This window comes from Aulostomus chinensis, chromosome 1 (assembly GCF_037954235.1).
Source record: "Aulostomus chinensis isolate RoL2024-O1b breed Wild chromosome 1, RoL_Achi_v1.0, whole genome shotgun sequence".
Classification (NCBI taxonomy): domain Eukaryota; kingdom Metazoa; phylum Chordata; class Actinopteri; order Syngnathiformes; family Aulostomidae; genus Aulostomus; species Aulostomus chinensis.
The window spans coordinates 65,161,737-65,186,453 of NC_141320.1; the positions used below are offsets into that span (position 1 = coordinate 65,161,737).

The 24,717-nt window shown below is 45.9% G+C and overlaps 1 protein-coding gene across 4 annotated transcripts in view; it reads left to right on the forward strand.

Annotated features, from left to right (window-relative positions):
* Positions 1-24,717, forward strand: part of LOC147272765 (receptor tyrosine-protein kinase erbB-4-like) — a 202,702-nt gene that overhangs the window by 145,914 nt on the left and 32,071 nt on the right. For all 4 annotated transcript variants that reach the window (XM_086200933.1, XM_086200942.1, XM_086200934.1 and 1 more), the window contains 11 exons: positions 54-195; positions 589-702; positions 2,351-2,477; positions 3,526-3,599; positions 4,371-4,461; positions 4,947-5,152; positions 6,193-6,325; positions 10,389-10,482; positions 12,657-12,811; positions 15,103-15,147; positions 17,917-18,049. In XM_086200933.1, the coding sequence (XP_086057059.1) occupies positions 54-195; positions 589-702; positions 2,351-2,477; positions 3,526-3,599; positions 4,371-4,461; positions 4,947-5,152; positions 6,193-6,325; positions 10,389-10,482; positions 12,657-12,811; positions 15,103-15,147; positions 17,917-18,049 (1,314 nt within the window). The remainder of the gene's footprint in view (positions 1-53; positions 196-588; positions 703-2,350; positions 2,478-3,525; positions 3,600-4,370; positions 4,462-4,946; positions 5,153-6,192; positions 6,326-10,388; positions 10,483-12,656; positions 12,812-15,102; positions 15,148-17,916; positions 18,050-24,717) is intronic.

Here is a 24,717-nt window from a genome sequence, read left to right on the forward strand (position 1 = left end):
ACGGGAAGTCTCACTCGTCTGCCTTCAGCTCACAGCGCTTCTGTTTCCGACAGGCTTGCACCAATTTCAACGACAGCGGCGCGTGTGTGACCCAGTGCCCTCAGCCGTTTGTGTACAATCCCACATCCTTTCAGCTGGAACACAACCCCAGAGCCAAGTACACCTACGGAGCTTTCTGCGTCAAGAAATGCCCACGTGAGTCGGCTGCATGACCCGCCAGCTGCGCCGGTGTCCACTCTGAGACGATAATTTCAAGATAAATGACTCAGACAGAAATGAATTGTGTGTCTCAGTCATACAGTTGCTGCACCATCTGTGTCAGCGTCTCTCTTCACGGACGCGTGCTTTAAAAGCCGAGTGACATCAACAGATTGCATATTCAGGTTCCACTGATCACCAAATGAGCACATACGCATTACTTTAGCCTTAGACCATTAGTTTTGATCATTATACAAACATGATTATAATGCAATCTCTCTCCATTAGAGGAATCCTCCGAGGGAACTGCTCTGTCGCAGAGCATTCTAGGTTTGAGGATGGCAACGCCAATGCTAAAAGCTAACACTCTCGCTGCGTCTTTGTCGTCAGATAACTTCGTGGTGGACCACAGCTCGTGTGTCCGTGCATGTCCCAGCAACAAAATGGAAGTGGAGGAGAACCGCATCAAAATGTGCATCCCCTGCACCGACATCTGTCCCAAGGGTAAGATGGCGCTTTCAGGGCCAAAAGTGTGTTCGTTTTTGTAGGTTCACTTGCAACAGACTCTGTTTTGTTTGGGGTTTTTTTGTCACATTTGGAAGAAGACACATTCCACTCAGGACACCCAAAAAAAAAAAAAATAATAATGATGTGTGGAGTCATTTTTCAAACATAGAAGACATTTATTGGTGGCTTGGCTCAGTACAGTGGTTGTGATGAGATCAGCCCCCCCCCCCCCCCCCCCAGACCGTGTCCAACGTTGGAGAGCACTTGAAGTAGCACGGATGTGGACGGGTCTTGCATGAATCAGTCCATATACCAATTCATGATCAAAACACCAGACTGACTGCGATCAAAAGTCATATTTCAGTCTCGTCTTACCGAATTGCTCCGTTCAAATGTAAGAACAAAATGAAGCCGCATATTCACATCCCGGGGAGGACAGTTGTAGCGTTTGTTACTGCCCGGGAACTAGAAATGATGATGTGTCCGAGGGCCTCGTGGCCCCGGCGGTGCCGCCATCGTCTTCACAGCGCTGGATGTGTCTTGCTGCGGGGAAACTCGACTGGATCATGTGGAGGTTCTTCTCAATAGGATGAAAATCAGGTTTTCTACGGACACTTCCCTCACCCCTGCCTTGACTGTATGTAAAGAGCTTATGCGGTTAAACCGTTTTAATCTAATAGTTTCATGCTAACAGTGATCCAGGATCAACGGCGGCTTACTTTAAAAGCTTTACAGAAAATATAATCTTACAGGGGCAAGCTTTCAAAAATACAAATAAAAATCCTGAGTGCAGATGCTTTCTCCCCCAAAAATATCAACTTTAAATTCAACACCACCATGTTTCTGTAATTACGCACTCGTCTATCTCTCTGCCAGATTAATTAAAATTCTTTGTGTGCCATATGTTTTCTGATTCGAAACATGGACTTATTAATGCATCCAAAATATTCTTTATCAATTTGATGTATGAGCTGCTACGTGCCGCTGCATCCGCTTCATACGCCGTAGCTGCAAATGCACCTTTGACACAAGGGACTCTTCCTACCTGCTCACTCATTACAAGTTGATGTTTTTTTTGTTTTGGTGCACCAGAGCGCCAGCTAAATACCTCAGACGTGGAATGAAACTGCTTTCCTCACTTCATTACGGGGGATTAACCCCTTCCTCTCCCAAGGTTCTGCCCTTCTCCTTTGGTGAAGAGAAGAGTGGTGTTTTCCTCCAGGCTCTTTGTGGCAGCGGAGGCATCCATTGATTGGCTAATCTCTTGATTACATCGTCATGCAGCAGGGGAGGGGTTAATGAGGGATAGCCCAAGGAACTGTGGGAAATGATAACAAATTAACATTTCAGATATGGAATTGGCTGGTATAAATCACTATCAAAAACTGGTTACACCACTTAATGCCGGCCTTATTCATCATCCCAGCCGCCTCTGTCAGAAATACTTGGCTCACACAAAACCGCAAGTGTAATTAATGCAGTTGTAATGAATTCATTATATGGAGGAATTGGCTGCGGATTGGCTGGTGCTTTCATCAAAGGCATTGCAATGCATGGAGGGAGGCCAGAGAAGTCTTAGATAGTGACCACATCTAGGATCCACTTAATGATGTGTGACTGTCTCTCCACGCATTTGTCTCGTCAGTGTGTGACGGCATAGGAACGGGCAGCCTGCAGACAGCTCAAACAGTGGACGCCAGCAATATTGATAAATTTGTCAACTGCACCAAAATCAATGGCAACCTCATCTTCCTCATTACTGGCATCAAAGGGTAGGTGACAGCTTCAGACCACACACACACACACACACACACATTCAGAGCACACAAGCGTTGTTTTCGTCTTCTAGCCATTATGCAGACAAACTCATTGACTCCTCGGGAGAAGTTTGTGGAAGGGTGACGTTAGTTTAGCTTCACCGCAGCAGCCAAGTACACCACGGAAGGCCCAAACAAGCATGGAGAGAGATGTGTTTTAGTGTCAGGTGTTGTCGTCAGGAATATTTGGTCGTCTGATGATCCCGAGTGTCCTCGGTTTATCGACGTGTCTGTCAGCAAATGTTCCCCCCCCCCGAATTTTTGTGGAACGAAATGAGGCAAATGTGTAGTTGTGCTCACATGTGACCTGGGGGGGTGGGGGTGGGGCTAACCTGCCACCTCGCCTCTAGATGTCACTAAATCCTACACACACTCAATTTAAATCTCAGGCGGTGTAAATGCTCATCATTATGTCTCCTCGGGAGACGCTGGGGCTGCTCACTGATGCACTCCCTCGAGCTTCCCTGGAAACCGTGGTGATGAGAGAGAAGTGGGAGGCTGTTGGCTAAAACCTCCAAATACCAGCCGCATATGAGAGGACTTGTGTTCTCAGCTACTAACCCCCCCTCCGGCATTTCATCTATTGGACATAAAAATATATACTTTTTTTTTTTTTTTAACAGCTGTGAAGAAACTGCACATGAAACATATAAAAACATTCCACCATTTGGTCCGATTTTATTTTCCACTTTCCTTTGGAAATATTAAAGAAAAGAGCTGAGCGGTGTGCTGCCCGGATGGACGGCCCCCGAGCCGGGGAGGCGTGCTCGTAATCACAACCGCTCATGTCCCGTTGTGTCAGCCGTCAATGAGAAATGTTCTGTGCGCAATCAACAACGGCTGTCAAGGTGACCCGAATCCCTCAGCTTCCGATGGTGTGTATCCATAATGTCAAGCTGCACATTAGACGGAACGACCACGCCGACTTTGTCATGATGTTTTCTCAATGATGTGCGTTTGATAATTATATCCGGGTAATATGGCGGGTACCACTTCTCTCCAGGGACATGTATCACGGCATCGGACCTTTGGATCCCGAACGTCTCAACGTGTTCCGCACCGTGAAAGAGATCACAGGTGAGCTGCGGCGCCGGAGTCACCTTGGACAAATTGACCGAGCAAAACAATATAATTATGTGGTGTGTGAATTGGTTGGCCTCCGAGTTAGTGAACTGAAGCTTCCTGAGCAAAGTGAGAGCAGATCTGAAGTCGCTCATGTGAGTGGTTATCATGTTAGTGTGTGTGTGTGTGTGTGTGGATATACCTAAACCACTTGTGCTGCTGTGTGTGTGTGTGTGTGTGTGTGTATGCTTTTGTGTGTATTTATTCATTAGCTGTTAGAGGCCTTAAGGGATGAGCGATACCTCCTATACCAACCATTTTGTCATATTAAACTGCGACTTGCAGTTGAGCCAAACAGCTAATGGAGTGAAACTGCATTTTCATAATGAAAACCCAAGCAATAAGAAAGAGCAATGGCCGCTCTATGCCAGCTATTTCCTGCTTCCTCCTTTTAATGCAATTTCCACACATGCTGATTTGATATAATCTGTCATTAAAGCCAAGTGCAACTGGACAAATTGTGCAGCCTAGCAAATCCGGGCTTTTAATTAGCGTGCATTGTCTTCTCTGGGCTCATTTGCTTCAATGAATGCTTGAACTTCGCAGTGTCCAGCCCAAAACTGGCGGTGTTTAAATTTAGATGGTTAGGGGGAGAAGAAAAAAAAAAAAAACAGCCTTGATTTTATTTCCTTGCTCAGGAATTCTTGATCAAGCACACCTTTAATATCTGCCTTTGTGCTGAAGACGTCCCTGTGCAGTGTTGACTGTTTCCGGCCCCGTCCGTAGGTTACCTCAACATCCAGTCTTGGCCTGAGAACATGACGGATCTGGGGGTTTTTTCCAACCTGGCAACCATAGGAGGTCGATCTCTTTACAGGTAGGAACATTACACACACAAACACACACAAAAGCAAAACGGACCGATCAAAAATAGCATTCCAATTCCGTTCAGTATGAATTTGCAAATATGCAGACGATGTGGCGTGATGATGTGATTCAAAGCCGATCCTCGCCGCCCTCCACATTTCTTGCTGTTTTTCTATACCTGGATGCTTACAGGTAATGAGCTGCCGGCCCAGGTTGCTGTGCAGCGCCGCTTTTTGAAGCGCTTCTGTCACGCAGCTTTGATTAGTCCTGTTCTTGATAACAGCTTCTGTGTTACGCCGTGTGACAGTCAGATCCCCAGCCGTATCGCCGTCCTCATCATCTTGTTTATGCTGCATTTGTTTTTCCATCTCCTTGAGTTGCTCCCGTTTTACTCTTTCTGATGTGAACAGCAACATAGGTTGGGGGGGTACAGATATCCACAGTAACGAGAGCAAGACTAAATGCTTTGCCTCCTCCTCACCTTTCCTCCTGCAGCGGAAGCGGCATATCTCTGCTGATCCTGAAGCAGCGCTGGATCTCCTCCCTGCAGTTCCAGTCGTTGGATGAGATCAGCGCCGGAAACGTGTACATCTTCAACAACAGCCGCCTGTGCTTCTACAACACCGTCAACTGGACCTCGCTGTTCAGAACTCAGAGCCAGAAAGTTCTCATCCGCAATAACCGTGATCCGAAGGAATGCAGTAAGTCGTGGGAACTCCTGTTTTCTCCTGGATCAGAACCCTAATTAATCCCGAATTTCCCTCTGTACCTGCTCAGCTTCCACATTTACGCGCCAGTTTCCAAGGCGACAGAATCGCTTGCTTCTCAGGCATGAACACGCATTTTCAGCACCCTGGAAAGTGCTTGATATGTCAGGCCCAGAGGTGGAATCACACTTTTGGCCAGGTGAAATTGGCCAGGTGACGTAACAGTTTCCGGAAGTATTTCGACATGCGGTTGGGAAACTATGACAGTAATGCAGGCGTTGTTAGCGGACATCAGCAAACGCGTTTGGATTTTAATGTTTGGCAGTCCAGAGCAAAAAATGACATGACGCATAATTAGATACAGAAATAAATGAAAATAAAGATGTTAGTGGTGAAAAAGTCTCATTCAGTATTTTGACATTTGTGTATTTCAGTGTTTCTGCCGCGTTTGACCTCCTCCTGTATTTTCAACTGCACCCTTTGCCAAAGCCACTGATGTTTTTCTTGTCCCTGCCAGTCTGCGGTTTCTATCATTAACCAGCTAATGAGTGCGCCGTGTGTGTGTGTTAGAGATTGATCCATGGGGTCTTACTCAGGCGTCTTCATTAGGCGCAACCCTCCGTCTCCCATCGACTGTTGGCCTGTTGTGACGGAGGGTTCAGGTCCCCACCGGCGATGCTCCCGGGGAAGTGGGTGTCACTCACTTAAAGGAGGACATGCTGAGTTCAGTGAACAGCATTGATTCAGGGGGTCTGGGTTTTAATGGTGAGGTGTGAGGTAAATCATGCAAATGCGCACATCAAAACTCACTTTTGTTCATAATTGAGCACACATGTTTTGTCCGTGTTGGCATAAAGCATTATTGTTGGATAATTTCCACATAATTTTGTATTCATAATTGGTCGGCCCGGGGCGATGCATGTGGATTATTGTATCAAGTTAAATGTGTGGGTGTGCATTTGCAAGCCACTCTGTTTATGTCTGCCTGGGAAAATGCCTCTGAGCGTGAGTGCGTTTCCTCTTTCTCGCCACAGCTCAGCAGCGTATGGTGTGTGATCGGATGTGTTCAGACGACGGTTGCTGGGGCCCGGGGCCCGACCAGTGTCTTTCCTGCAGATACTTCAGACGAGGCCGCACCTGCGTCCAGTCCTGCAATCTCTTTGATGGGTGAGTAATCGATTTAAAAATACTTTTTTTTTTTATGGGAATTCTGCACAAATGTTTCTTATCGGAGCTGGCCTGCCACAAATCTGCACAACTCAAAAATGAGCATTTCCCAGAATGCCAGATCATTACGGTTTCAGGGGAGCGCATTAATTCCCTTGCAAACAGGCGTACATGACAAGCAGAGGAAATAAAATCAATTTAAACTGCTTTGATGTGTGAGAATGAAGCTGAAACATCCTCAAGGGCTCTGGAGGAGGAGAGTCTAATTGCCGTTTGGCAATGTAATGAGATGAACCAATAAGGAATTTCACGCTTTGAACAGGTAATGTGGACAGTTGAAGGCACGTGTATTACTTTCATTGTCCAAAATTAATTTGACTATATTGTTGAATTATTATGTTTCATCATAAATTGCCCGCTCGGGCTGACAGACATGAGTGTTTACTGCTGTGAGCTGTGACAAAGGGCCTCGGAATGTCCCCTCCATCCAATGATGCTCTGTTTTCAGTGTGAATAATTGCATTCAGGTCATTGCTTCATGCCGCCAAGAGGCACATCAAACGCATCAGTAGCAACTCACCTGGGAAGAACCAGTGCTTTGCAGACGTAGTTTCCAGCTTCTTGTGCTCCTCTTGAATGAGCTAGGAGACGTTGTGAATCACAACACTTGAAAGCATCCGCCTAAAATAAGACTGTACCGGCAGCGTCTGCCACAAGATAAATATGACTTTTTTGGAAGCAGCGATGTCAAGCTAGTGTTTTCCCCAGAGGAAGAGGAGAGAGGGTGTTTGAGAGTGAGCAACCTTCGGTCATGTTGACTTGTTGCTGGTCCTTTCCCCGGCACCGTTTGTGGGAGGGAAGCTTTGAAGTTGCCGGGGAAAACAGCTCACAGTGAAGGCTTTGAAGAAGACTGGCGAGGGAGAGGCGCGTGGCAGGGAGCTGCTCAAGCCTCTACTGTAAATACAGTCAGTCGCTGTGATGAATTGTAAGTAACATTCGACAGGGCCGGTCCTTGCTTTTTGTCACTGCCTTGAAACGTGAAATCTAAATGTCCAGGACCTAAAGGGTTGTCTGGTGCGAGAAGTCACCACCTGCTAAGCACCAGCGCACCTGTGTGACTACAGAAGTAACACCAGAGGTGCAAAGATGCTGTCTGCTACCGAAAATGTCCCCATGTGGTGACAAAGACTATCGTCTGTGCTTGTTGGCTTGGATTTAAATTCAGGGTCCATGGAGTGAATGGATATGAATTAGACAACAACCTGACCACAAAAAAAAAAAGGAGACTTGAAGTATCATTTTGAAAACTACAAAAAAGTTTCAGTCTTGAGAACAATACAGAGTTGATTCCCCAGATGAGGTGCATGAACTCTAACAGTAGCTTTGCTAACCAATTTATCCACAGAAGGGAACTCATCTCAAACTGGGCCCCTTTTCATCACCGACATAAATGTACAAATATGGATCACACGCCAGAATTACTGAGCCCGGCAGGAAGACAATTCAAGTAGATTTAACTAATAATGATGTGATATGAATTAAACATCATTATGAATTATGTTAAAGGCTTTGCAAATTAAAATACACTAATTCTATTCATGTCTCTCAGAAAGTGCGGGCCGGCCTGCTCTATCACCGGATCTTCAATGTGTGATAAGATTCCTACTTTATCTCAGGATTTGGGAGAGGCAGCGGCTGCATGTCTAAAAAGGCGCCGACACAAAAAGTAGCACTCGGAATAGATGACAACTGACATGCGGTTACTTCTGAAAACCAGCAGGTGGCAGTGGTCTGCATCAGTCGCTGGAAAACCAGAGGAAGTGCGGATATTCAAATCGCCGTTCCGGACTGCAAACTTGTTGTGAATATATTTGTGTTGATGTGAAATCCAAACAGAAGGAAAGGTATTAAATCCCTTGAACATGGCGGCGTCATCTGCACAGAGAATAAACCAGCATTGTAGACTTAAACCAACGCTGCGGCTGCTTCAGCTGCTTCAGCTGCTGCGTTCATTGCCTTGGGTTTTATTAGCTCCTACCTAATGGTGCAGCATTTAGTATATCAGCTTATATCTGGCCTGTGTATCTCTGAAGAATTTAGTGTTCGTTCATTAAATATGTTTTCAGGTTGGTGATTTTAAACCTCAAAATTACTCAGCCTGCCCTGGTTCAACGTCTCCATTCTTAATGAGGAAAGGCGCTAATTCCCATTAGTTTATACGCCTGTTGAATAAAACAAAGGCAGAACAAAAGGGAGAGAAGGAGTGCAAGAGGGGAAAGGAAAATGTCTGAGATGGTGTCCACTGGGGGGAGGAGGGGGATGGAAGCGGATTAGGGAGGCGTTGAAAGTGTTTAATTAAAAAAGTTGCTCTGGTGGGTCGGCCATGCTCTGGTTTGCTGGAGGTTTTGAGGTCTGAATGGTGGCCACAGTCCTGTTTAAATTCTTGCTAAAACAGGGCTAATCCCCCATCAGACCGCCACCCCCCCTCGTGGGGCCGTACCGCACACTTCCAGCCGTGAAGGGCCCAATCAAGAGGACAACAGAATGGAAATGACCCTGGAGAGCACCGCTGCCGAGGTCTTTGTCATTCTCCTCCATGTATTTTTTCCCCCTTATTCAACAAAAGAGATATCTCTCCACTGCCCGGGCGCCTTTCTAAAGAATTCCCCTGGACACAGCTTCTGGGAGAGAAATGTAATTTATTTTGGAACAAGGAAAAGAAAGACGAAAGGAAAATTCATAGAGCGAGATGGGCGTTTCCTTTGAGCCTGTGGAAAACATTAAAAGGATGATCAGTGATACTGGATGTTCGAGACAAACTGCTGTGCTCATGACAAACCATTACAATCATCTCATAAAAAATGCCTTGACATTAAACTCAGCAAAAGAAAAATACTGGATTCACTTTGATGGCCCTCTCGTTGAACTTGTGTCAGTATTTCTCTACTAATTTTAGCTCTTAGCCGAGGCGCCGAAAGGAGCATCAAATATTCACCGTGTGACATAAAACATAGTGGATTGAACATTTTCAGCGCAGGATCACATGAAAATCCTCATTCCACCCGAGGAACCTCACACACACAAAGACAGCCACCCTAATTATCTCTCCACTGTGAGAATGTTTGTAACCGGGTGAATCCTCCTCGGAGGGCGCCTGTCCTCCGCATCAGCTGATCGATCGCTCTGATGGGAAAAGTGGTTTTGATCAGCAGCAGTTGTTATTGACAGCAGCCGGCCTCTGCTCGCCAGAGACGGAGCACTTCAAAACAAAGATCCGGCGCTGGTTCGGACACAAACAAGGGAGACGTTTATAGATTGGGTGAACACACACACACACCACACACACGCAGGAGGATTTCTACAGAATGTCCTGAGGCATTGTGCAGCTCCTGCTGGTTTAATTGCAGTGTATAAACCCAATATTAAGCTCTATTGTTTACCTTTCTTTTCCAGAAGTTTAAGAGCGAAAACAAAACACAACACACACTCTTTCTCCATGGCTGGATAAAACAGAACAATTCTCTGCTGCACATGTCGCCTCCTGCCATCCTAACGTTTGTCTCTCATCCTCCACCTCATCCTAATCCACCGCCAACCTCGCCCCGTCGTCTCCTGCACATCCTTCCCTTTTTCCCATCCCCTCCCATCATCCCTGCCCTCTCCTCCTCCTCCTCCCTCAGCGCATCCCTTTGTGTTTGCCCGTGATTTAAAAAGCTGTTCATTATTCATGGGTTTTCTCTGTTAGCATATTGACCATACTAAGCCTTAAACTTGATCAAATAGTCTTAGGCAGCTCGCTGCCCCGAGTGCCCCTCCTCCAGAGGGCGCTCCTGCAGGCAGTGTGAGGAAGTTGCACGAGTAAATGGACATTTAACCTCGCTTTCTTGATGCTGAATCACATGTTGTTTTAAAATCAAAGGCTTAAATTTCCTAATTGTGCTGGTATGCATAGAGCACACTTGAAAGTCCCTTCTCAGCGGGCTCTTAATCAGTATTTCAACACAGGTATGCCCTCAAGTCTGTAATGCATGCATCTGAATCTTGATTTCCCTATCCCTTTTAGGGGGGTGCGGGAATTTGCCAACGGATCTGTGTGTCTGGAGTGTGATAGCCAGTGTGAGAAGATGGATGGCAACACCGTGACGTGTCTTGGCCAGGTAAGACTCTCCTGGATCCGCTCCCCCTTGTGATGATAGCTCGTGCAGTCAGTTTTTCACTTTTAGATTAAAAACACTCCTCTCATTTTTCTGTGCAAGATACTCTCATATCTAGCTTAAAGTTGATTTCCAACTTGCTTCCTGGGAGTCTATTTGTTTTGGATTCGGAAGATATAAGCGTCGTGTTCGCAAAGGTGAATGGTAGGTTAATGGGAGAGATGATAAAACGCCGCGGCTGCTTCAGGAGGCATGCGTTTGGCATACACACACACACACAAAACAGAAAAATCTGATTTGTTTCTGACCTTCCCATAAAGTCACTTTTGTAGTCTTGGAAGCGATTCTTGGCTTTCCAAAATGTTGAGTTTTACTCAAAATGTCAGTGAAGGTACACGTCTGCACAACAAAAACTGCATCCCGACTCCCATCCACGCGTCTCCAGATGAATGTCAGGTACTGTCCCTGTAGACGGCGTTTACCACGAAAACTCTGAAAATACAACAAAGCATCAGGTTTTTGTTGTCCTGTTTTCATTCCTCTCCAAGTCAGTGGAGTTAATTTTGTTATCTTGCCAAAGAAAGAGATGTGCGGTTAACACGAGCTTCAGAGATTATCTGCTGCGCCACATACATCCATGAGTACAACCTGGGAATTCTGAAGCTTTTGTTGTTGTGTGTTTAAAATGGTGGTTAAGACTAAAGAAAGAGCAAAAAAGAGAGATGGAGTTTGTTCGTAATGACAACAATAATAGGAGTTCAGATTTTTGGAGAGCCTTTGCAGAAAGCCAAGGACACTTCACAAGGGAAAAAGACAGTTCATGTGCTAATGCTAATGCTGTATAAACAGGTGGGTGGCCGAGCACGTCTCGGCAGCCAGACATTCCAGAGGGCGGGGGTCGCCACATTCACGCTCTGTCCCAAAAAGACTGACGGCAGGTGTAGAGGATGGAGAGCAGACTTCCTGGTCGGGCTACAAAAATATACCCTCCTGCAGGGCTCGATTAAAAAGCTCCGTCTTTCCATGTTTCTCCCTGTCATTGTCACATAAATTGTTAGGGTTTTAATTCTTCTGCCGCTTTGCATCTCTGAGGTCAAACCGACCCGAGTATAAAATATGTCAGTGAATGGGAAGGATAGCAGGAGGGTGTTGATGTGACTTAGTTTTAATAGTAGCCTTTAATGGAGAGAGGAAGTGAGTGAGTGAATGTGTGTGCGTGTGTGTGTGTGTGTGTGCGTGTGTGTGTGTGTGCGCGCGCATTAGAGATAGAGGGGGGGGGAGAGAGAGAGAAAAAGGCTCCTCCAGGGCAGCACTGAGGCAGCTGACTTTGAGATGCCGGTCACAGTTGAGTAGTAAATAACACCGGAGTCAATCATCCACAGGCGCTCTCACACACAAATACAAATGCATAGGGCATACGCCGACATACTCGGATGCATTCAGACATCTGTATGCGTTCACGCTCGCACACATGCGCGCACATGAACATGCAAAGTGAGAATAATGTTTATTGATGGCGTGTGTCTGAATGTGTCAGGCTGGGAGAAGCTGTCCATCAGGCCGGTGTCGTCACGCTCGGAAATGTGCGGTCAAACTCGACGCTAAAGCAGACACGAGCAGAAATTTGAAGCTCATATGACTTCACACACACACACACACACACACACACACACACACACACAGGTACAGGTGTTAGTTTGCTTGAACAAACACTCATTCCCACACACAAACGCGCGTGTGCTTATTATTTATTCATGACTCTTATGCTCCGTTGTCGTCTCCTCCATCACATTCGATGTGCTGTATTTTGACATGACCTGATTCTTCATGCGTTTGGCCAATTTCGACGGAGGTGCGCTGGAATACACTCCAGGCAATTTCGCTCCACACATTATAAATGAGTGAATTGAATTCGTGTGGGTTCTGACGGCTACATCGGTCGCGGTAGGAAGTGAGCAAATTGACATGATTTGCAAGGTTTGAATTTGATTCTCTTCTCTATTTTCATCCGTATTTTCTTTATCTCTTTTCTTTCTCATCCCATTTTGCGTAATTTTATTTCCCCTGCTGGTTCCCTTCACCTCTCTCACCGATTTTCTCTCTCTTTTTACCTGACTACGCCCTCTTCTCCTCTTTCTTTCACCTGACCTCATCTCTCTCATCTCTCGGTCTTTCAGGGCCCGGACCAGTGTGTAAAATGCCTCCACTTCAAAGACGGACCCAACTGTGTGGAGAAGTGTCCCGATGGCTTGCAGGGGGCCAACAGTTTTATCTTCAAATATGCCAAGGCCAACAACGAGTGTCATCCCTGCCATGCGAACTGCACCCAAGGGTAAGAGAGTAATTCTGCATGAAGATGGGAGCATTCGTTAAAAATCCAGACATTTCTTTGAAGTGCTTGTTTATCCAGAGGGTCTTCTGGCGTAGGTGCTGTTAAAAGCATTGTGAAGACTTTAGAGCGCCTGGGCTTGTGAGCTGCAGCGTCTCCCTCCCCAGAGGAGGGGAAAGAGGGAGATGATTCAATCTTGCAGGAGCTAGATCCCCCCCCCCCCCCCCCCCCACACACACACACACACACCTGTAGCAGGCATCTAGAACTCCTCCAGTCAGGGGGTGTTGACCCTGAAGGCCACACGGAGTATGATGGAGGAGGAGAGGTGGGTGTGAGATACAGAAGGGGAGGTGTACAAAGAACAAAAAAGAATCCAAAACACAGCTGGAGCATCCAAACCAACTCTGACAGCAGGAAGTCATAAATCAAACATGCGCAGGAGCAACAGGTCACTCCTGGAGCTCACGGATGGGCAGAAAATAATCATAATATAAAACCTTGAATTCAAAACTTCCCAACTTTCCTCATTGTGGCGCGCTACTGAGAGCACAGGAGCGCTGCTACAAAATAAAGAAATGGCCGTTTTCTGCTGATCTTGCAGAAGCAGCAACGCACGTGAAGACGTGGCTCTGCAGCTGGCTCTTGCGGAGGCATTTTTTATCATGTGCTCAAGATGAAATGATTATTGATCTGCTTGAAGGTGGAGGGTTTCTCGATCATGGCAGGTGTTTTATTGTTGCCTGAATATACATGAGGAGAATACAGACAACGCAACACACTGAATAAGGAGATTTGAGGGAAGGGAACCTCAGACTGGAGCCTTCAACCAGGACATTTCCAGATTCCAACATCTTCCTTGTTTCTTCTGAGTTGTCTTGAACGTTAATCTGCAGTTAAGAGCGTTGAGTTTGTCGTCACCAAGCGTGAATCTTGAACATTTCCCGATTTCTTCTGCTGCTAAGTAGCATAAAACGGGGGGAAGACATTATTATCTGAGGGAGGACAAAAAGATGGAAAAGTAGCAGAGGAGATGAGTGGAGAGGAAAAGAAGAGGAGAGGATCAGTGCATGACCACTCACTCACTCACTCACACACACACACACGTACGCACGCACTTTCCTGACCGTGATCTTTAATCTGTGGTTGACATGACAACACCTGCATCACGCCTTGTCATCTTCGCCACAGCGGGGTGCTCCGGATTAACATCAAGACAGAAGAGGATGCTGGGTATTAGAGGGTGTGAACATTACCCGGGTCAGAGATCAGCGTCAGGAACAAAACGGTATCTTAAGACCTTGTGAGCTGGCACCTCATGACAGAAGCTTCCCAGACAAAAAAGGGGCTGAACGCTGCACATAAGAGGAGCGAGTGAACCGGACCTGCTGCGCCTTTGCTGTCAGAGCTGCTCTGTACCGCCAGTTAATGCAGGAAGGCTCGTTTACACACATGCACGCTGCACAACATTGGATACTGATTGCTCACTAATTAGCGACTTGGAGCACCATTGAATTGACAACAACGTGTCTATAGAGGAGCTCCAGTTGTAAGTTAGGCTGCTCTCCTAATTCGCTGTGTAATTTATTGTGTCTTGTGTGCAGTATCTGCCTGCACAAACACCAAAATGGTTCTCCTGAGTCTCTCCTGCTGTTCAAAGTCCTCGACAGAAGAATCTTCAATTAATGAGCAGCGACGAGCGCTTTAATCACCTCTGGCTCCTGCAATGTTGAAAACAGCCCGGCGCCGTGGTTTAGAAGTGTTGTTAACAACACCGTGTTCTAAAACCCAGGAATTCAGGCCGTAGATGAAGAGGTTCATGGGAGAAAGGTTCAGTCAGAGTCGAGATCAAAAACAGTTAAAGCATCGCAAACGGTTGATTTACTGTCAAAACCGGTTATAAATTCCCGTAATTTGAATTCCTGTTTTCCTTATGTTAGTTTTGCACGTGTGTTTAAATACATATTGTAGATTCTGTGTTATGTGTAATGTTAAAAAAAAAAAAGATTCTCTATTTGTCTCTTTTCCCGTTTCATCATGTCATGAAAACAACATTCTTAAAAAGTGGCTAAGAAAGAGGAATGTTCTGGAAGGATCAAATATCACGTGAAACAAATCACAAAGCTTTGCCGCCTCCCGTCGTATTGACAAGCGGTCAGCAGTGTTCAGGCTGCAATTTTCCAGCGGTCCCTGGCCGGTGACAGCTGAGTGACGTGGAAGAAAGACAACATGAGCTTTACTCATAACCTGTCGCTTCTTTAATGGATGATCTCTCCGGTTTGTGTGCCCTGCAGGTGCGTTGGGCCGAGACTCCAAGATTGTATTGGGATGACGGACAGGTAAGAGATACCAGGATATATTTGTGATGTCTGACTGCCACCAACCTTTTAGAGGAACAGGGTTTTTTGGGTTTTTTTTGGCAGCTTTGAAGTCTTCATTTGACTTTTGACATGTTTCTCTCTGTCTTAGAGTCAGCAGGACCACCAAACTAAAAATACCTTGTGTTTTGGAGATGTGGTTGTGTATATATATATATATATATATATATATATATATATATCAATTTTTCTTTTTTTTCTTTTTCTTTTTCTGGGACTCGGCTCACTCTCTCTGCTCATGCGTCCCGTCCTCCCTGGTAACTGTTTTTTTTCCCCCTGTATTTCAAAATAAAACGTCTCAATATCTAGAAAGATGCTCAAGTCAATGCTTATATTCACCAAGCGTGAGTTGACTGTCAGCAGTTGTGTGTTTCAAGTGGGTTTAATAGGCTGAATTTTCCAATCAAGTCCCGGAGCCCCCATCCCCCCCGCCCCCTTAGATCTAGTAAATCCACTGGTGTGAGCATAATGCTGCTGATTACGGCTGCAAAGGTGCTTATTCCTGCTGTTAAATGTGGCACTCGAACGTGAGGGTCACCTTCGGAGTTCGCCTCAAGTGGCCACTTCAGGAACTGCAGTTTCTGCCACTGAAGTGCTTGCGTTCAGTCCACATGAGATTTGAGCTTGGTTACTAATCTGCCTGCAGCTTCCCCCCTTTGTAATAATTAACATGCCTCTCTACTCCTCTGTACTCGAGCAGAAACACGACCCTTTCATAACATCGGCCAATGACCAAGATAAGAGCTGGTGAAATTAGCCTGGCTCGAAGGGTTAATAAAAGTATCAGCAGGAGGAAACACAACAGCGGAGAATGTGACGCAACAACTTCATTAACACGCTCATAAAAAGAAGTTATCTGTACAATAAGAGCAGAAGAACTAAATCTAATCGAGCAGCCATAACGCCGAGTGGAGAAATGAACCTTCTCTCTTTCCTCGGGGAGACTTCTGCTCCGGTTGTTCTCCTGCTCCTACAATGGCATTATTCCCCTGTTTGATGTGGTGACCCGCGTGTCCCCTACTCTGCTGTAAATCCTCTCCTCCTAATTAGAGAAGGCCTCTCCCTCCTCTCTCACCTACTGCCGTCAGCTGGCTGCTTTACTTTATTTTTTTTTTGTCTCCATCTACATCCTGATTCTTGCCCTCTCTTTTCTCCTTCTCCCCCCGTCTGACGTGGCTGTTTTTCCTTCTCCTGGTTGCTCTTGCTTCTCCTTGCCCCCCCCCCCCTCCCCAAACCTAATCCTCCCAAACTGCTGCATTACTATTCACCACATGGCTGTATTTATCTCATTATGTTGAAACCCAAAGCCTCTTTGTAAATTTCAAGCCCACCCCCCCCCCCCCCTCCCCCCTGTTGGTCCGTCACAGTCGATATGGCAAACGCCGCGGCACCTTGCTCCACCAAAGCTCCATGCTACATGAGTCTTCCATTAGCCGCTAATGGCTTCGACGACTAATAGAGTTTTGAACGTCAAGTATTTGCAGGCGTTATTTTATGCTATGTGTTTTGCGAAGTTAAAAAAAAAAAAAAAAAAGGGAGGGGGAAAAAAAGCAGGGCAGACGTGTGAAAATGGAATGCAGATGAGAGGTGAAGGATAAAGAACGAGAGAGTAATGGCGGGACTGAACCGAGAGTTAGCATAACAGTACACGGCAGAGCCAGAGGTATGTAAATGGCAAATGCATTAGCGCCATCATCGGTGAGGAGAAAGAGCTTTTAACTTTCGACCTTTGAGCTCGCCTGGAGGAGAATTTCCCCCAGAAGATCCAGAGGCAATTTATGACAGACAGACACTTTTTAATTTCTGGTTTGTCTGAAAACTCAGTGGTGACTCAGTAGCTTCTCCACCAGCTCCAGTAAAAGCAGCACATACTCTCAGAGGCTTTTACTTCTGACCTGTGAAAATGAAAGCAACTCTCACTTCGGAAATAGCTGTGTGCTGTGTAGGGTTTGGAAACACGGGAGTGGAAATGGAACACACCCCGAGCCCCAAAACCACCTGTGTGCTTGTCTGTCTGAGCTTGTTTTTGATTGTTTACTCAACCAACAAAATAAGAGAGGAAAGAACATGTAAGCTGAGGAAGGAAGACGCTGAAGTTATGAAACTCTCCCCAACGAATTGTTAAAGGGACTTTTCGGGAAGCACTTATTTGCCATTTTCCACCGAGACAGACAGGAAGTCAGATTCTCTCCTCTCCTCTGCGCTGCGACTGAGACCCACACAGAGTGGCTAGTTAGCTTAGCACAATGAATGGTGGCGAATTGGCTTCGTTAGCATCCTTCCATCTTGCCCACTTCGCTTCTTTACTGTTATCTAGTTGGTAAAGTTCAGGATCTTGATTTATCCAGAAGTTATCCACCTCATCCCAGCCAAAGTTTTCAGATGTTGCGTCATATCACTTCGCCCAGTCAAGAAAGTAGTTCTGGCTATATGTCTCACTGTAAAATGGTAATATCTTGAAATTTAAATCACAGTAAATATCATATAAACCCCAGTTCTATTAATGCAGGCAAAGAGAGAAAAGTCTGTGATTAATATTGACGGAGGAATGCTAACCTGCCCATCCACTACCATTCACTAGGCTAAGCTAACTCGCAATAGTCTCAGCTCCCTGCAGCACCGTATCTGTCAGTGTGTTTCCCGCAAAGTTGGCGTGCTCTGTAAAAGTCCCTCTCCTAAAGTTTCCCTTCCTAATGTGAATGTTTCCCTCCCTCCCTTCTGTCCCCGCAGGACGCCACTAATAGCAGCTGGCATCATTGGCGGCCTCTTCATCATCGTCATCCTGGCTCTCAGTGTCGCCGTTTACGTACGACGCAAAAGCATCAAGAAGAAGAGGGCCCTGCGGCGCTTCTTGGAGACGGAGGTGAGAGGGCAAGGGCTGTCACTGTGTGTGTGTGTGTGTGTGTGTGTGTGTGTGTGCGTGCGTCCGTGCGTGCGTGCGTGTGTGTGTGTGTGTGTGTGTGTGTGTGATACATTTGTAGTTCTGTGAGGGTTTTCAGAAGTCGTAACAACTGTGTTTATGTGTGTGAATGCACAGGCAATGTGGGTTTAAGCACAGCAGACACTTTCCTGCTGATTTATTGTATTAAAGGCCAATTTTTTGTCACAGGAGGCACAATAAATTATTGAAGTAATTAGTTACAAATGTGTCCAATATTATCAACAAATTACAGCGGTAGAACATAAAATGAATTTTATGGATCCAGAGAGGAAAGTGGGAAATACTTCCTCAGATATATCTACTTTATTAATTTGACAATAAAAAGGCAGTATTCTCATTAAGCCCGACTACATTTTCTGCTCTTTATTGGCTTGTTTTCAATGTCCACTTGCAAACCTTCAATCGTTAAACCTCGGCTGCGCTACTTAGCCAAACCACGCAGCACTCTGTAGGTTTTATTTAACATATGCGTGGCGGCCATCGCTCATCGATCTGGCCTTGGTTCGTTTCTGGGAAGCTTCAGAGAAGTTTGTGTATTCAGAGAAGGAAAAGTGAGGCGCTGGGGTTTATTTGTTCATGCTCTGGTTGATCCTCGGCTGTGTTGCTACATGGACACTCGGGGCTGGCGGTCCTGCTGCCTGCAGGAGCGGGCCAGGCTGCTTGTCACTCTGCATTAGTATAATTTTCAGGTAGATGCAGCAGCGTTATAGACAGCTGTCAAGCCAGAGGCAGGAATTGGAGGAGGGCGGCCACGGGCATTTTCTACCTCATCTCGGCTACTCACATCCATCTTAATAAGCCGAACCCTGTTGCGACAGCCTCTTGACTAGGAGGGAAGTCTTCAGTGCCGGCAGATTCACTAATGCACTGTCACAGAGACGGAAGGGGAGGGGGTCCGGGGGTGGAGGTTATCCTCTTGATCCCTTTTCCATCAGCTTGTATCAACTTATCCTGAGTCAGATTTTTTTTTTTTTTTTTTTTAATTCATTTCCTCCTGCAAAGCTCCAAACAGGAAAATGTCAACGAAAACCAGTCGGGTCAATCCAGCCGTCCTCCAAGGACATCTAATTGGGCATAAAAGTAATTAGACATAATAAAATCTTTAACACTGCTGGCAGGTCGGCCTACATGTTAGAGGGAGCGTGCAGAGCAGGTCATTAGTCGAGCCTCGCTATCAGCAGCTGGGAGATTAGTGCTGGGATGCGGGGTGTGAGAGTGAAGCTGCTCCAGGTGAGTCTGTTATCACAACAAGGAAGAACAAAGCTGAAAATGTCACATCACTCTGATGACTCTGCACTTCACCGGAGCCCAAATCATCAAAATGTCAGATGATTTCAAATCCAGCTGCTTGAACTTCAGTTTTTCATAATATGCTCACTCAAGTACGGATTAATATGCATTTCATCGAGCAGCTGCCTCTTTCTACAAATTTCCACCAGTGGGGGTGGGGAGCATTTTGATTGTCTTTATTTGTAAGATAAACATAAAATTCCCTTGGCAAGTCACAGTTTTTAATACAAAAAAAAAAAAGATTTTGAGGTTAAAAAGTAATCGTTATGAGAAACCTCATTTTTAGATTGAAAAAGTGTAAATAGTTTGAGTCAAAAGACAAAATTACGATATTTTATCTCACCATTTCTGTTTTTGTAATCTCGTCAGTTTTTAACTTGAAAACCACGACCACCGTTGGAATATTCTGATCCTCGGGGCGGCGTATTTGTCTGATTTTCTTCTCGTACTGTCATAAATGGGCTTCCGTACTGAAGCAGTCACTCTGGAATGTACAGAATTTCCTTGACCTCCTGCTGCACGCGCCCTCCTCTCCGCCGTGTTCACTCATCTGATGCCGTTTCCCTGTCGCACCTACACAGCATACTAAAATCCCGGGCTCCTCGCAGTCTGTTTCACGCTTTCAGAGGCTCTTTTTAGCTGATGAAACCGCATGATAGGCTTTGGACGGATGGCGGTTGTAGATTCTCTATTCAAACGAATAATAGAGCCGAGTCTGCGCCTGTGAATGGAGATCAAGCTTGTCTGGATGAAGGATTTGGGGACAGCGAAGGCTCAGGGACTCCCCGTCTTTCTCCCATCCCGCCGCAGCTTTTTTAAACAGGGAGCTCACCTCTCGTGTCAGACAGAGAAAAGATGCCTTCACTGTCAAAACCAGATCTGAGTGCTTCGCCAGCATTTCCATATCAAGCACATGTATGAAGGCTGCTGCGCTGGGTTGGCTTGCAAAGCACGCTGCTGTTTCATTTCTTTGTTTTGCTATTTTCTTTTTGCATCCTCACCTTTTCTTTTTCCTCACTTCCAACCTCTATTTATCTGTCAACCTTGCAAACATGCTCTTTCTTCTTTATATCACTTCATCTTTCTGTCTCTATTCTGTCAGTGGTGGGTTTTTAAAGAAGTCCCACAAAACACATAGCTTTTCTCAGGGAGGGTCAACACAAATAGCCAAGTTCCCTCGCTGCTGCTGCAGCGCGACACCGGGCCCTGAACTTTGGCCCCGGCCCTGTGAAGCAGGACGAATGCGCTTGGAATCACCCTCCGTGCCTCCCCTCAAGGTCCTCCCCCGGCTGCTTTCTCCAGACAGGAGCCGCGTGAGTGTTTCAGCACCAGAGGCTGTGGACAGTTCCCATGCTGCTCTCACACTCTCACACAAGATGAAGAAGAAGGATTCCAGCATGCGGGGAGCCTGGCGTTCACCCCGGAACACAGAGCGCCATTACAAAGGCCTCCGGTGCTGTTTTGCATCGGTTAAATACGGCCATGTTGAAAGTAGTCATGCAGCACCATGCAGGATCTCTGGTTTATCCCAGGAAGTCCTGCAGGCATGGTGGGGTAGTGGTCAATATTGTTCCCCCTCCTGACGGCAGGAGAAGCTGGAAATGTCCTGACATTATTTGTCGAAGCTGGATATGCGACAACGGAACCGGAAGCGCGCCAGCTTGGGTCTTCTTTTAAGATTCCAAATGTCTTTTGGATATTTGAATCTGTGGAAACTTGATCTTTTTTTAAACTTTTAATTCCATGTAGAATTTGTGGCCTCCTACTTTATATTTCAATGTTTCGTGATCTCCTCCAACAGAGGAACATTTCACGGCCATTTCTGCACCACGAATTTGTAACAGCGAACACATTTGGAGGAATTGTGGTCTCCGTTGAATGATTCCTTATTTTTAATCGATGCATTGAGGAAGTGATGTGAATCCTTATGTGCTTTAAGACGTTTGTTTTAAATTATACTGTTAAACTGTTTAGTTTGAACTTTAGTCATTTTAGATAATTGCCATAACCTATAACACACACACACACACACACCAAATTAGCCATTTTTTCAATGGAGTTCTGTGCTTCCCACTGCCGTCCATGTCTCCATAACCACAAATACAAACCTGAAGCAGGAATGAGAAAATCTGTAATAACAGCTTGTTTAATAATTCTGGAGAGAAACAAACAAACGAGGTGCGTGTTTCACATCTCGCGTCTGATGAGCTGGATGCTCGCGCGGGTAGAGGCTAATCAGGAGAGCGGATATCGAGCTGGGGCTTCCAGGGGCCGTGAGCCTCTCCACCTGTTCAAAAACGTCGGTTTCCATGAAAAGTTGAAAAGTCTGAAAGCTGTGCTCGACTGCCCGCCCTCCCAGTTAACAAGCCTGCCAATTTCAAGCTCTTAAACTGCTTCAGAAAGCATTCCAGATTGCAGGTCTCACGAATTCCTCAAGAATTTAATAAATATGCACTACCATGAAAAAAAAAAAAAAACACAACTTTGCGGATAATTAATTGCCAGAAATGAAAGACTTTGCATACTAATGCTGCTCTGCAATTATGCACAAATGATCCTTAATGAGCTTCCCTAGCACCGTTGTTTTGAACTGTTTCAGCCAAATGCACCAAATTCACAAGTATGTGGCAGCACCACTGTCACCCAGAGATTCTGGTCTTTAAATAGAGCTGCATTTATTCCACATGTCTGCCTGTATTTGTGGAATGGATAGAAGCGTCGTCAACTGGCCTCACGTAATTTCAATCACACGGCGCAATAAATGATGTGAACATTGTACCTGAGGGTGCAATGTAAGTTAATATTTGAAAACACTGTTTACTTATTCAATAAGAATAATTCTGTCAATGTATTCTAGCTCAAGGCTTGTACATACTGCTTATTTGTCCAGTGAAGCATCCGGATCCTCTTCGCCGGCGCCACCAGTCAAGCTCATTTGGCGAAGGCACGACACGTTATTAGCTGGTAAATAAAGTGGCGTGGTGAGAGTGAGGGAGAGCTGGAGAGGGGTTTCATAGGCCATGAATTTGATTTAATAGTCAGTCTGTCCTCTCCCTCCTCCTCTCCTCTCCTCTCCTCTCTCCTCCTCCTCCTCCTCCTCCTCCTTATCGCCTCAGTCCAGGCTTGTCCTGATGAAACAATAACAGCTACAGCCTGTCTCCATTTGTTCTTATTACTGCTTCATCACCAGCTTCCTGTGTCTCGTCTCTGTTTTCACTCTCAGAATCACTTCATTTCTCTCTCCTCCTGCACCGTCACTTCCTTTCGCATTCCTCATGCAGCGTTTGAGTCAAATAATGCTCTTTGCCCTAATACCAGGCGGATATGATGGATGTGACCAAAATGCGGCCCCCCTCTGGAGGTAAATAAAGTAGGTAGATGATGGGAAGGTGATTCAGCGGGTTTTAATAGTTTACGTTAAAGGCCCTCACCCTACGGTTTACTGGGTGGCCTGGGCCTCCCCGAGCTGATACGCCCACCTTATCAACATGCATCACCTGTGCAAACGTTGTCGATATGTGACAGATAGGAATTAAGCATCAGAGAGGGAACGCTGACCTGATGCAACATGGATTTATCCTCTCACGTCATTCGTTTCCTCCTTTATCCCCGGCAAGTTTGGTGAAATCTGGCCTGGTAATTCTTGTAATCTTGCGAACAAGTCATATTCAGAAGAAAAAGTAAGTCAGGCTGTGGACTTAGACCTTGTGAAGGAAAGGTGATTTTTTTGATGCAAGATATATACTCCTGAAAGTGCAGTCTCCTTTTCTTTAGGTGCTTTCCAGTTTTTTGTCAGTTTTTTCGAATCAGCGCAGCAAAGGTCACCAACAACTAATGCCAGAAATGTCTTGAAACGAGTTTATTGGTTGCGATAAAGTCCCTTCCTGACCTTTAAAAACAGCAGTTGATAAAACTAATTCTCCTCAAGCTCTATTTGGCCGTTTTCAGATAGATATCATATCATAGCGTCTTCATCACGTTAAGAAAATCCGACCTGAGGGAACAGTAGAGGACTCTGCATCACTATCCTATCACTCCGACCCTCTCTCTTTCTTCCCCAGTATTTATTTCTCAGCGCGCTAACCCAGTGACACTCAGCAGGCTTTACACTCCACCTGCAGGCGCTGCCATAACAATAGCCATTAAACGACATGTCATTGCCGGGCTGGGGGCAATGTCATCCATTCTGCGGCCAGCCTGGCGGTGCGACGGCGGGTCTTATTGTGTCGATGGTTTTATATCACATTGAGTAAGTGCTTGTCTGGCTGACCGGCTGATCTATGGTCTCATTATATTGTTTGATGGCCGTGGTTGAGCCGGGTGATTATGCTGCTGATAAACCACAGCGGATGAGGGACCCGATAGGCTCATTAAGACACGTATTGATCAGAGGCATTGACTTATTGTGTGCTTGGATTTCTGTTGTGCGTCTGTGTGTGTGATATGAGAGCGAATTTGCATGCGCTGTCAATATTTGTCAGTCTGTGTACTGTACTTGTGCGCTCAGAGGTGCAGATCTCTTCACAGCTCAGTCGCAGGTTCCAGCTCCTGCTCCTTATATTTAGTGGGCGAGACTTTGTGGGATGGCTGGTGCTGAGGCGGGTGTCCGGCCAGCTGCTGGGGTGCTGTTGGTTGTCAGCTGTTATTGGATGGCAAGCAGCGCGGAGGAGGCTTGTCATAACCTTGAATTGGAATTGTTTTGTATGTGCACAGCTGGTGAGCGGCTACTCTTTGTCTGCTGTGATAGCAGCTGACACCAGACTGTGATTTGTTTAGGGGTGGGCACGCTGCGGCCAGCTCTGGTAACTGCCAGTTCTGACAGAACTTCATGTTCACACCCTTGAATTATTTGCATTTCCAAAATCTGTGTGTGTGTGTGTGTGTGTGTGTGTGTGTGTGTGTGTGTGTGTGTGTGTGTGTGTGTGTGTGCGCGCGCGCACGCAAAAATCACAGCTATCAGGACAGGACAGTCACAGTTTTTGGCTGCTTATTTATTTGCCACAAATAACCCTCCGTGTTCACCAAGCACTTCTGTTTCTGCTTTTCACTTATTATTTCAAGTGGAACGGCCTCTCTCTGCTCTCAACAGCTCTTCAGATGTGACTTTTTTTATCATTATTATTTGCATGCAGAGTGCCAAGAGCAAGACGATGAAAATATTTTGACTCGAAGCGGAGAAAGGCACGCTTCAGATTTTCAGAAGTTGCACAACAAATGCAATGGTCGTGAGGAGTGTTTCTCAATGTTTTTGGCAGCAGCTGTTTAAAAAAAACAACAACAACAGTTGTAGATACTTAAAA